At 41.4% G+C, this 13,144-nt stretch overlaps 1 protein-coding gene across 1 annotated transcript; it reads left to right on the forward strand.

Moving 5' to 3' along the window:
• Positions 1-3,155: 3,155 nt before the first annotated feature.
• On the forward strand, positions 3,156-9,294 carry PLK2 (polo like kinase 2). Its single transcript, XM_083819071.1, has 14 exons — positions 3,156-3,461; positions 3,808-3,915; positions 4,081-4,197; positions 4,395-4,524; positions 4,803-4,890; positions 5,319-5,414; positions 5,685-5,883; positions 5,978-6,125; positions 6,565-6,662; positions 7,298-7,421; positions 7,713-7,953; positions 8,050-8,179; positions 8,275-8,385; positions 8,504-9,294. Exons 1-14 carry the CDS (start codon positions 3,240-3,242, stop codon positions 8,693-8,695), a joined length of 2,004 nt encoding a protein of 667 aa, XP_083675197.1. The 5' UTR covers positions 3,156-3,239; the 3' UTR covers positions 8,696-9,294.
• Positions 9,295-13,144: the final 3,850 nt, after the last annotated feature.

Below are 13,144 nucleotides of genomic sequence, written 5' to 3' on the forward strand. Positions count from 1 at the left end.
TCTTTTTTTTTACTTTCTTTAACTCCATCTCAGCATTTGAACCCAGCACTGCCAGGGAGAGATATGTGCTTGAGCGCCATGTCAGAGGAAGGAAAAATCATGTCTGTGGCACTGTAGGAAGGAACTTCGGGTTTTAGACAATCTGGAGGCCATCTAGATGATCTTAGCACTGATCTCACATAAGGGCTTCAGTGTCCCATCAAATTTATGGTCCTGAACACAGTGCCATGGCTTTGTTGCAATGTAGAGTTGAATGCCCAGGGTATGCCACACTTCTTTCTGGGTACTCAAGCCCTAAAACACCTCTTTTCCCAATACGTGGGTAAGAAAAAGCGGTTCCTGCCAAGACCTTCCCAGAGCACCCGTAGCAACTAACCACAAGCCTGTAATTAGGGCAGTAGCAACACTGTCAAATTCCCATTCCTCACCTGACCCAGGGATTTATGTATACCCAAGCTTCCCAGCCCCTTGATAATCAGGCTTTTATGAAAAAGCTGTACATGTCTGTGAAAATTAAGCTGCTGGTATAGAGGATTACTTTCTTCTGGAGCCAAAGACAGAAGGCATTGCTGAAGCCTGAGCATGGGCTACGCTTGCCCTGTTTCTTGGCAGGGTAACTGCAGAGCCGCATAGTGATTTGGCTAGAAAGCTGCTGTCTTTACTAGTCTGCAGATGAACTTCTCATGCAGGGTACAGGTATACTTGAGGACTATGTTGGCACAACTCAGAGAAAAAAATAGATTACCATACTCAGTCTAGCAAGGATTGCTTTTAAGATATGAAAGAGTCAGTTTCAAGTCATTGTGTTAGTTGTCTATTTTATCCAGGAGAAAAACTTTAGAAGAAAACAGTCAAATATATTAATATCAAAATATCCATTAGGTCTCCACAGAAGCTAGGATATAAAAGTATGTAAGTGCCAGCACATAGGCTTTTAGAACCCTCTGTAGAACTTAAGTATTTAACACAAAGCCTACAGCTAATGTTTCCTGATGAGCTGTGTGTCATTGCACTATGAAAATAGGGCAAAACTTGAAAGATAGTGGAAAGACTGGACAAAAGGAAAAATGAAATAGGAGACTGAGAGGCAGAAAAGGCAAACACAAATCATCAGTGAGATTAAGAATGCTCTCTTTTTCTTTTTTTATTCTTGCAACATTTTTTTCTTCGTAAAAACTTGCAATGAATATTATGGTAAATAAAGACTGTTTTAACTATCTCCCCTTTTCCCGACAAATCCATTTGCCTTAAATTTGCTTTTCACCATGTGTAGTACCACTTCTTTCCAGTGGAGGGAAAACGTGTACATCTATCCTGGCTATCTTCCCTTTCCATATATGCATCTTAACACAGCAGCCAAAGCAACTTACTGACAGAAAACAAAGTGTCATAAAATCATTTTTACATGAAGTAACTTATTTTGCAATAACTCATACTAATTTGGAGAAAGTTAAATTGTGTAATGGAAATAATATTGGCCTGGGAAGCCAGTGCTTATAAGCTGAAGGGAGAGTTGGCACAGGACTGAGTAAAGTCTGGGTATCCTAATTTTTTCCCTATTGCTGTTTTTGTTCCCCATCCCTTTGACTAAACACTAATAATACTATTATTAATTGACTAGGCTTTGCAGAAGAGGTAGAAAAAAAGACCTCCATATGGAAAAGCATGTTCAGTACCTAACTACAGATGGGCACATGCAGAGTGTACTTAATCAAATGTATTTGACACTCCTTCAAAATGCAATATTTATTTAGGGAAACTTAAAAATTATTGTTTTCACTTTTTCTCTTACTGGGGATTTCTGATAAAACTTACACAGTGTTGTTGACAATGCAAAATGAGTGTATTTTACTGTTGTTTGAAGATCTGAAATGAGGGATATTCAGGGACTAACAGTACAATTTTGCATACAGTTACATGCTCAGATATTCATTTGTATTAAATTCTATTTTTACCAGAGTGTATGTAGGCAAAAGAATTTCTAGTGTGTATCAACAAGCACACAATACTTCATAAATGTACAACATACCAAGAAAGTAATGATCTTTGGAATATTTGCATCCTCAGAATGGAAGAAATGCAAAACTTTGTCGGTCCAAACTTTCATATTTTAAAACTTATCTGTCATACACATACTACACTCTTCAAGAATCATCTATATTCAGAGATCTAGATCAGAGGTCAGGGCGTGTGGTCCCCAGACGTCTCTGTGTCCGATACGATAACTCAGCGGGCAGAAACTTCAATTTCAGCTTGCAAAACAGCATCCTGGAGGTGGGGAGAGCACGCTGTAGCAGGAGGTGCTTGCCTGGCTGCAGTCTTCCTGCTGCCCCACTGCAGTTCTTCCTTGCCCCCACGCTGGGAGGCAGCACCAGCAGCGCTGGGACCTGCTGCTGGCCACTGCCTTCCCGCCTCAGGGGAAAATAACCTCAAGGAGGGAAGTGTTTGGAGGGAGAAGAGAGATGTGATGCTCAGAGTATCTTGGGGAGGGGAGAAGAGTAAATGTGATGAGCTCTGTGGGAGACTGTCTGCTCAATGCAAAAGGAACGGGGTAGATATTTACTGGTGCATCATAACAGTCACGGGCTGCCCCGAATGGCAAAGCCACCACTGCCTTTAGAGGTGCATTGTGTGATGTAGATGTTTGAAGACTTATTTGTCCTCCAAAACAAAACGTTAGAGCCGGCTGTCGCTGCCCCGAGCTGTCAGACAGCTCCGATCGCCCGGGGGCGTCGTGGAGAGGGCTGCCCGTGCAACAGGGGGACCGGGGAGCGGGCAAGCGGAATGCGAGCTTGGGTCTCAGCATCGCGCAGGGCACCGTGCTGCGGCGGCGCTGCTTAGGCACGGGTGGGGAAGAAAAATAGATATACGTGTATACACCTCCCTGCCTTCCTCCTCTGCAGCCGCGAGAACGGACGGACGGACGGACGGACGGCCGCCTCCCGCGGGCCGGGCCGGGCAGGACAGGAGGGGAGAGGAGGAGAGAGGAAGGCAGAGGAGGGGAGAGGGCGGCTCCGTCGCCGATCCCCGCCTGTCCCCGCCGCCGGGGGCCTATCCGGGCGGTCTCGTCGAGGGCGGAGCGGGGTCCGGGGCGGAGCGGCGAGGCGGGGCGACCGCCCGGGATATAAGGGGCGAACCGGGCGGCTGCCCGGAGTCGGGAGCGGGTCGGGAGCGGGGTGGGGAAGGGTTCGGGGTGGGCAGCGCGGAGCCGGCGAGGCGAGGGGCTGCGCGGTGCGGTGATGGAGCTGCTGCGGACCATCGCCTACCCGCCGGGAGGCGGCGGCGGCGGAGCCTCCAAGGGCTGCGAGGCGGCGATGGGCAGGGGCGGCGGCGGCGAGTCACGGAGGAAAAAGGCTGAGGAGCAGCCCCACCAGCACCCGCACCCAGCCGCGGAGGTTTCCCGGATTATTACCGACCCCACGACGGGGAAGCGCTACTGCCGCGGGAAGGTGCTCGGAAAGGTAATGGACCGTGCCCGCCCCGGCCAAAAGGGGCTGCTCTGCCTGCGGGGTGCACCCCTCGGACCCCACAGCGCCCCGGGTTCGCCCCGGCCTCCCCCTCGGTTCCAGCACCCATCCTGTTCCCCGGCTCATACCGGCCCCGGCGAGTCCGCGGAAGTGATTTGGCTTTGGGGGGAGCGACACAAACCCTCGGGCAGCCGATGAACGCGCAGCCTGTCTTTTTACCAAATTGTCCCGTGCGAAGGAAGTCGCGCTCCTTGACTAATACGTGAGCTGGTGAATGACTAAGTGTGGGGCTTCTTTCGTACCTGCTGTAATTGCCTTTTTTTCTTGTGTGTCTCTTCAGGGTGGATTCGCAAAGTGTTATGAGATGACAGATTTGACAACAAATAAAGTTTATGCTGCAAAAATCATTCCTCACAGCAGAGTAGCAAAACCTCATCAAAGGGAAAAGGTGTGTGTGCATGAATTATTATATATATTTTTTTTCCTCTGAAACTCTGTACATGCTGGATTGCCCAACCATCTTTTTCTGAAATGGTTGTGGTAGAGCTGTCTGCTCAGCTCAAGCTAGTGGTCACAAGGTTAACAATGCTTCTTCCCCCTCTTGTCTCTCCAGATTGATAAAGAGATTGAGCTGCATAGAATGCTTAATCATAGACATGTTGTGCAGTTTTACCACTACTTTGAAGACAGAGAGAATATTTACATTCTTCTGGAGTACTGCAGTAGAAGGGTGAGCATCAACTGGGAGAAATCCAGTATTTACTTGCCTGGAATCTGCAACTAATTTAAATATGTAATGTGTAAAAGGTATTTTTCATGGCTTCTTTAGTTGCCATTTACCTGTGTATTAATTTACCTCTGCTTAAGAATAATCCTGTGTGCGAATGTTCAGTGACACTTTGTTTTTCCTTTGTATTTCCTCTGCAGTCCATGGCTCACATCTTAAAAGCGAGGAAGGTATTGACAGAACCAGAAGTGCGATACTACCTCAGGCAAATTGTGTCAGGGCTAAAGTATCTTCATGAACAGGAAATCTTGCACAGGGATCTTAAACTAGGTAAGTTGTGCTCCTTGCTTACTTCCAAACACCACTTCAGTCCTGTCAGCCCTATACCACTTTACACCTGTGTGCTGATAGCTTAATTAATAGAATCAGCTTAGTCTGTCTTTATAGTGGAAACTTGGAGTGCTTAAGGGATGACATTCAGTATTCATATTAAAAAAAAAAAAATCTTGGCTAGCTTCTGGCTTTGAATAAAGTATGACTCAGCACCTGTGGCAAATGCATTCCTACCTAGCAAGAAAAGGACTGACTGGAATTTCTCTTTCTGCTAGGTAACTTCTTCATTAATGAGAACATGGAACTGAAACTGGGTGACTTTGGCTTGGCAGCTCGTCTGGAACCACTGGAGCACAGGAGGAGGTAGGAGCATTTTTTATTTTTTACTTTTTAATGAGAAAAAAAAAAGGAAAGCCTAGTAGCAAATGAATCCAAATTCACTCAGGAAAGAGATCCTGTTCCATAGCAAAAGCTAGTTTCTTTTGGCATTGAGATTTCCCCTCTTAGAAAACAGGCTGCTGTGCTTTGACGTTTGCTTTCCTCTGAGCATTTGAATAATAGCAAATGCCAGAGGCAGGGTATCTGACTAATAGTGCAGATATGAGTCTGCTTTTCCTGTGTCATGAAGACACCATGAAACATGTCTACACTATTAGCATTCATAGAAGTCCTCTTCAAGGGCCTCCAAGCTCTTGCCCAAACATGAGAGTAAAACCTGCCCTATGAAAAATAGCTTCTCTCCCTTTTCTATCTGGAATACTAACAGGTTCTGTGGCCTCTTTGATTTGCAGAACAATATGTGGCACACCAAATTACCTCTCTCCAGAAGTCCTCAACAAACAAGGTCATGGCTGTGAATCTGACATCTGGGCCTTAGGCTGTGTAATGTAAGTACTTTGTTGCCTTTGAAACAAAATATTTCTGTTTCTGGCTTAGGCTTTTAAGAGTTCAAAGGGAATGGATGTGGGACTGCACTGGTTTCCAGCCCTTTATATATGCCAAACCAAAGTGCAGAAATTCAATTTTTCCTTCTTGTGAAAAGGAGACAAACATTTTCAGTAGTTGCAGATATAAATTGTGGGTGTATAAAACATGTAAAGTTAGTTTCCTTTTACTTTTAAACAGGTATAAAATGCTTTCATTTTGCTTTTCAACAGGTATACAATGCTGTTGGGAAGACCCCCATTTGAGACTACAAATCTTAAAGAGACATACAGATGTATAAGGGAAGCAAGATACAGTCTGCCTTCATCTCTCTTGGCACCTGCAAAACACCTAATAGCTAGTATGTTGTCAAAGAATCCTGAAGACCGGCCCAGTTTAGATGAAATAATTCGACATGATTTTTTTGTACAGGTTGGTATTGTCTACTGTTCTGGCTGAAAACTATCCACCCTTAAATAGGCACCCTGTGGTCTTAAAATTGCTTTTTTGAATCTCATTTCCACAGGGCTTTACACCCGACAGACTTTCTGCTAGCTGTTGTCACACCGTTCCTGACTTCCATTTGTCAAGTCCTGCTAAAAATTTCTTCAAAAAAGCAGCTGCTGCTCTCTTTGGTGGTAAAAAGGATAAAGCTAGATACTTCGACACACACAGTAAGTGAATTAAAATTATGCTTGGAACTTACCTCTCTGTCATCAGTGCTTCAGTGTCGTGCTTGTAATATACAGCTGTGACATAACAAGGGAGCCCCTGTACTTGTCTCTGAGCTTCCTTGGATTAGGTTTGACCTCTTTATCAATAGGTATTGATGGCAGCCTGCAACCTACACCAACTTACATAAGTAAATGCTTCTTCTGGCATACTGACAATCTATATGGGCCATCTGTTAGCCAGTCTATTTAAGTTTGCTCTCTTAGTGATCTGTGTATAATGGCACTGCTGTTCTGGGAGACTATGGCGGGTTTAAAAGTACTTGCTGGAAGGAGACAATGCACTCTGCAGCTAACTTGTTAGGTTTTCTGTAATGCAGGATATCGAACACTTCTAGATGCAACATTAAGGTTTTTTTCGTTCTGTTTTCCTGTGTTACAGATAGACTAGTTAAAGAAGATGAAGAAATTTACAAGCTCAGGCATGATTTGAAGAAGACATCGATAACCCAGCAGCCCCACAAACACAGAACAGATGAGGTAAATGCAAGTGTGGTTCAATTCAGATCCAATAACAGTTGGGTGGAGTAGCTATAATTAAGTTATATTTGACTTGCATATCACAGCTGAGACTGTACACAGCATAGTCAAGCTTAAATGATTAGGAGAATTGCTTTAAGAAGGCTTAACCGAGCTTCACCAAACTATGGTAGCCTTTGTAGGGAGACTATCATTTTTGTCTTTTGAGTAATTACAGTATCTGCCTAGCACCCATTGTCTATGTGGAAACTAGTCTGCCAGGTGCTCTTTCCCAATATTCCAAATTCAGGGCTTCAGTTTATGGTTGAATACTATTTCTTCTTAAAAGGTAGAACACTGAAGTCTAACTCTTAAAATTTTGGTGTTAAGGCCTGCATCTAGCTGTCTTCTGCTCTCCTGCACTAGTAAAAGATTAATAGTGTTTAAGATTAAAATTGAAGATCTGAAGAATGGAAGGACTTGGCATGCTTCTTTAAGCTCAGTCTAATAGTAGTTTTTTGTACTTTCTTGAAACATTAATACCAGTCTTCCTAGAATTTTTCATTTGTTGATAGACTGGAAAGCTATGTGAAAACTTGTGTGTAAGCCTTGGCTCATGTTATGTTTTACGTTTACATGTCTGACATCTCTTCTAGGAGATCCAGCCTCTTATCACAACAGTAGCCAAGCCAGGAGCATTACCAGAAACTAAGCAGGTTGGAGACTCTATTCGGATGATAGTCAGAGGAACTTTGGGAAGCTGCAGCAGTAGCAGTGAATGTAAGTGCAGTGAAATGTAATCTCTGATTCTAAATCCCATTCTTACTTTCTTCGTGTCTCCAGACTTAGAAGTCTGGAACAAACAGCTGCTTCCTACCCCATATTTTCAGTGCTTTACATATTTTATATATAATATTTTTAATATTTTAATACTTTTAATATTTTGAAAGAATTAAAACTGGAAAGCCATAAAGACTGAACTTGTTAAAATTACAGTCCAGATAACTTAAAGGTTTAGAATTAAAGCTTTCTCTGTGTGGTTATATCAGTCTAATAATCCTTCTCTTTTAGGCCTGGAAGACAGTACTATGGGAAGTGTTGCGGATACAGTTGCAAGGGTTTTGCGTGGATGTCTGGAGAACATGCCAGAAGCAGATAGCATTCCCAAAGAACAGCTGACAGCATCCTTCCAGTGGGTTACAAAATGGGTGGACTATTCTAACAAATATGGCTTTGGCTACCAGCTGTCAGATCACACTGTCGGTGTCCTTTTCAACAATGGGGCACATATGAGCCTTCTGCCAGATAAAAAGTAAGAATAATTACAAAACAGACCACTCACTTAGGCAATTTAAACTTGATGCTTTTATCTTACATCTGACATCCCGATTTTTTTTTCCTCATACAGGACAGTCCATTACTACGCTGAGCTAGGCCAATGCTCTGTCTTCTCAGCTGCAGAGGCTCCCGAACAGTTCATTAGCCAAGTAACTGTACTGAAGTATTTCTCACACTACATGGAAGAGAACCTCATGGATGTAAGTTCAGCACTTTCTGGATGTTGAGTTGCAGAAGTGAACCTTCAGCTAAATGAACTGTGAGTTCTTAACATGATGTCTGTTCCTTTCCCTAGGGAGGTGATCTGCCCAGCCTAACAGATGTACGCAGGCCCAGGCTTTACCTCTTACAGTGGCTTAAATCTGACAAAGCATTGATGATGCTCTTCAATGATGGCACATTTCAAGTAAGTCTTGTTGCATCACCTGACACAATGCTTCTACAATCCTTGACTGCAAAATTGGATAAGTGGCAGTCACTGAGATGAGAATTTATACAAACAGGAGCTCTCTTCTCTTTTGCAGGTGAACTTCTATCATGATCACACGAAAATCATCATTTGCAATCAAAGTGAGGAATATCTCCTTACCTACATCAATGAAGACAGGATATCCACAACGTTTCGCCTGACAACTCTTCTGGTTTCTGGATGCTCGCTGGAACTAAAACACAGAATGGAATATGCTCTGAACATGCTGCTGCAGCGATGTAACTGAAGGGACTGACTCTTAAACCAAATGGACATTCTTGTTCACTGTGAAACTTACAGTGGGGATAGTGGAGCAACTAGTATGTTGATGATGGATGTGTGGTGGTACGAAAACTTGACTGTCATAGTGTGCTGGGCACACTTCTGTTAGACAGAAGCCTAAATCTACTGTTGGACTAAAATGGTGTGACAAGGAGTTCTTCGGACCATAGTTTTCCTTGCTTTGTGTGTGTTAAAGATACTTTTGACATGAATTCTGAGCATAGTGTGACTACTTGCTCCTGTGTAAGAGAGCATTTCTGATGGAGTTAAACTGTGAATACGCATCTGGAAAGGGAGGGAAGGGTGAGCTCCATTGCTGTGGAATAGCTGTTACAAGCAACAAGCAGCTTCTAGCTGCTTGACTGTGAACTATGGCCATACTTTTTTTTCACCCCCTTATTTTTCAAAAACTACCCACACTTGCGGCTGGCAAAGTGCATTCCTTGTTAATAATTTTTTTATTTATTACAGCCTAAAGTGAAGTATTTATTATACAACATTTTTTTTGGACCTTGGCATTTTAAATATAATTCTGTTGGCAATAAAGATAATGGAAAATCTGAAGCATCACTCTCCACTCTTTTTACAGTACAACTTAACCTTCCCTCCTTGCTATTGATAAACATCTTGCAAGTCTGCTCTCCTTATGCCACTTAAAAAAAAGAAAGTCTGCTACAGCTCAGGCTACAAATGACTGAAGCTTTAAAAATGAGCAGTCTGTCCATGTCTATGCACACTTGTAGTCACAAGCATCACTAACTCACTGCTAATTATAGCAGTAGCCCTGAATCAACAATTGATGAAGCTGTGGAGTAATGATATGGACCTTGACGCTCACTTATTTTCCTAGGACAAAAGCCTTACGCTAAGGACAGCATAAAGATGGCCTGGCCTGTATTGCAATCCCACTGCTCCTAGGAGTATGTAGATAAGAGCATTTAAGCATTGAAGGCAATGTAATTTGTCTGTTAATTTATGCAAATAAAGGGGATTACTGAGGACTGATGACTCAGTGTAGGAGGGTTATGTCTACTTGTAGCCTAGACTTACTTCCTTCTATATATTGTATAGTACCTAGGCCTACGTAAATGAAGACTGGTTTTCAAATGTTCTGATGCAGCATCAAGCAGTAGTTCAACTGTTTATTTGGATTAATCATTGTATAACTGAACCAGGTTTGTTCTAAAGACAGACCTCAATTGTCATCAGTGTTTCATTCAAAGCAGCTGAATGCAAGGAGCAGGCAGTCAGTGTAATAAAGTGCAGACTAAAGAAAGTACAGATGTCAACCCAAAATAGTGAGCAGAGGAGGTATCACTGACTTGCTTCATCTTGCAGCAAGCTGTATAAATGTGATTGTTTTCCTTGTATTGAATACCATGCATTAGGTAATATTTATTTGCTTCTCAAGTCTAGACAGGAAGACTTAATTGAGTTCTTCAGATGGATTCATTAATGTAACTCTAGGCACTTCAGTGAAGTTAAATATATACTTGCTATAGTGAGCAGAATTCAGCTTCCCAGCTGTCTGCTTTCTTCAGGGGATAATGATTGATTTTATTCCTGGGAGGACATGGTTACCTCATTCTGCTGTGCACATACAGTCATTGTTGAGCTCTCTTTACTTACAAAGTAAGATATCACTTTTTGTTTATTTTACTAGTAAGCGCACAGTTTGTATTTGAAACAAAAATTACTTGGTCCATAGTACTTAATTTCTTCAAACGGAAAACCAATCAGAACAGTTCTTTGAATGTCTATGTGCTAGAGAAACTGTGAAGCTTTACTTCAGTTGCTATAATTTCTTCGAGTATCAAAATCATCTTTCTGTGGCTGAAATTTGGGTTGCTGTAAGCAAACACCCTAAATCCTGTCGTAGGATGCTAACTGGTTGTGGATGGTTGTAATGCAGCTCCTTCAAATACAGCTAAGTGAATCAATTATCTGTATGCAATGTATATGTATGGTACCGGGATGCTTGGTGCTTTCTACATCTTTCTGTATCTTTCTGGTCAGTGCTTTGTACCCTTACTTTACTTTTCAAGTTTCATATTGAAAAAATAAGAAAGGCTTTTATATAGGGTTAAGAAAAAATGCTAATTTCAAAGTACACTACCTTCACCCTACTCCCTCAGTCCAAGGAGGGAAAGCTGCTTTGGAACTTGTAACATAAGGACATTTAGAACAAAGGTTCTGAAATTCTTTCCCAGGGTGGATCCTGTCTTAAATAAGACACTGTAGTGCACTAATTGACCTCCTTTACCCAATCACATAGCATCCCTGTTGTAATTCTGTGTATGAGAAGATTAATATTAGAAGTGTATTTGTCCACTCCTCAATATAACAAGTGTCTTACCTCCTCTTGAAAGAAAGTCATACGTTGTGGATTTTTTTTTATGTTTGTCAAGCAGTGGTTCTAATTTTTTTATTGAAAAACAGAGTAAACACAGCATAAACATGTACTTTGGGAGCACATGTACTTGAAGGAATATATGGGGATTAAAGGATTAGGTGAAAGTTGGCACATAGGTTTCTCAAGTATGAGTGATGGACCCAGGAAATAACACTGTCACAAACAAACAGAAACAATAAAAAACAAATAACCCCCCTTTGTTGTACTTATATGAAAATGTATTTATCAAATCTTAAAGTATATTTTTGCAAGTATACATGTGTACTTGCACAGTCCAGTGTGGTAACCTGCCAGTAGGAAGCAAGTCAAGGAAGCAATTCAAAAATATCAACGCAATGCATTACCCAGTGATGCCACTAGTCACTTGAGTGTTCTGGGTCACTCTGTAGTTCATGTAAGGTGTTCTGAAATGATTCAATTTCATGAAATCACTTCATATACAGTATATGAGAAAAAAAAAAAAAAAGACAGCTTGTGTTGCATGCTACTCTGCAATATTTAACAAACTTCCTGACATTGTCCAGGTTACTTAGGAAACTATATTAAAAAAATAATAATAATTAAAAAAAAAGATTCAGTCACTTTAAACCAATTTCATTACTTCTGAGAATAATCAGATTGGAAAATGATCCTTTTACTAACCTTTTATAACTGTGAATTTCCTGAATGATTAGAGGGATTCTAAATGCAAATATGATTTTTCAAAACATTTTATAGATTCTTGTAGGTAAGTTAACTATTTGCTTTGTGTATTTTTTCTTGGGGGGCTGGTGTCCATTTTAAAACTCCTTATGACATATTAAAATCAATAGCCTTTGACTGAATTGCTACAATGTTAGACCAATATATTCAAAGTAAGAAGTTAAAATCCACTTAAATATACAGTATCAGAAATGAATATCATGGTTCATGAGTGTTTGGTAATTAGTATAAGAGAACACAAAGATTTAGCCTCTGGGATTTATCTGTGTAAATTAGCTTCAGCATGGAAGCAAAATGATTTGAAAGATTTTGTCATATGACGCAGAATTAGACTAAATTTGAAACTCTTGCAGGTTTTTTAGGTACCATGAAATCACGGGGAAGAAAACATTTTACATTGTCTCTATTACGTAGGTGTTTTGTGAACAGGAGTAAGGTATTATCCCACTTGACTATTTACTGCTCTTCCTACTTATTATTAAAAGAAACACTTTAAACTGTCATAATGGTGACATAAAGATTTAATGAAATCAACAATGCCTTGAGAATACTCATTATTGGTACAAAACTGGACAAGGTAAGGTAAAAACTTTTTATTCCGAGGTTAAAAGGCAGTGAGGTACCTTACTGTTGCCTCCACAAAGGATTTTGACTGGAGTAATTGAAAGAACTCCCTGGCACTTTGCCTTCTCTTGAGGCAAGCCAGAAATTAAGATTACCCCATGCTCTCCTCCCCTACTTATCTTGAATGATTCATGGAAATCACTGCATATTTTCCATCAATAATTTCAAAAGCCATTTAAAGGAGAGGGTGGAACAACAGTGCTCTGTGGATGAATGGGTGGGTGTCTTTCCATCCACCAAGAATTGTAGGCAGAGGTGGACAATATAAAGTGGAGGCAGCTGATAGTCAGTCCAAGCCCTTCCAATCCAGAGTCACAGCACACACAGTGCTCCCTTTCTCGTCGCTAACCCCAATGACTTCAACACAACTACTGTAGTCTTTCTGTCAGAGAAGACCCCCCCCTCTCTCGGCATATTAGACTTCATGCAGAGGAATACTCATAATCTGACTGTGGATACTTAATGGATAGATAGTTCTGATTAAAATTCCTTTTAATTCAACCACATTCATTTTAAAAATAAAGTTGAGCTTTGGTCCACAGCATATTTAATGCTTTACTACTCTTATTACTTGAGATACCAGATAATACCTTTTCCCTTCCTAAAGACCTCTTTTTTTACCATCATTCTGTTTTTCTCCTCTTTTCCCCATAATTCCACTCTGGAATAAACATC

The sequence above is a fragment of the Anser anser genome (genome assembly GCF_964211835.1).
Source record: "Anser anser genome assembly, chromosome: Z".
NCBI classification, from domain to species: Eukaryota; Metazoa; Chordata; class Aves; order Anseriformes; family Anatidae; genus Anser; species Anser anser.

Excerpts from the sequence above, each read along its gene's own strand:
- PLK2 (XM_083819071.1), top strand. The coding sequence starts at position 3,240 with ATGGAGCTGCTGCGGACCATCGCCTACCCGCCGGGAGGCGGCGGCGGC. Across the intron at positions 4,525-4,802 it reads GCACAGGGATCTTAAACTAG|GTAACTTCTTCATTAATGAG; the intron begins GTAAGTTGTGCT and ends TCTTTCTGCTAG. Across the intron at positions 8,180-8,274 it reads TGGAAGAGAACCTCATGGAT|GGAGGTGATCTGCCCAGCCT; the intron begins GTAAGTTCAGCA and ends TCCTTTCCCTAG.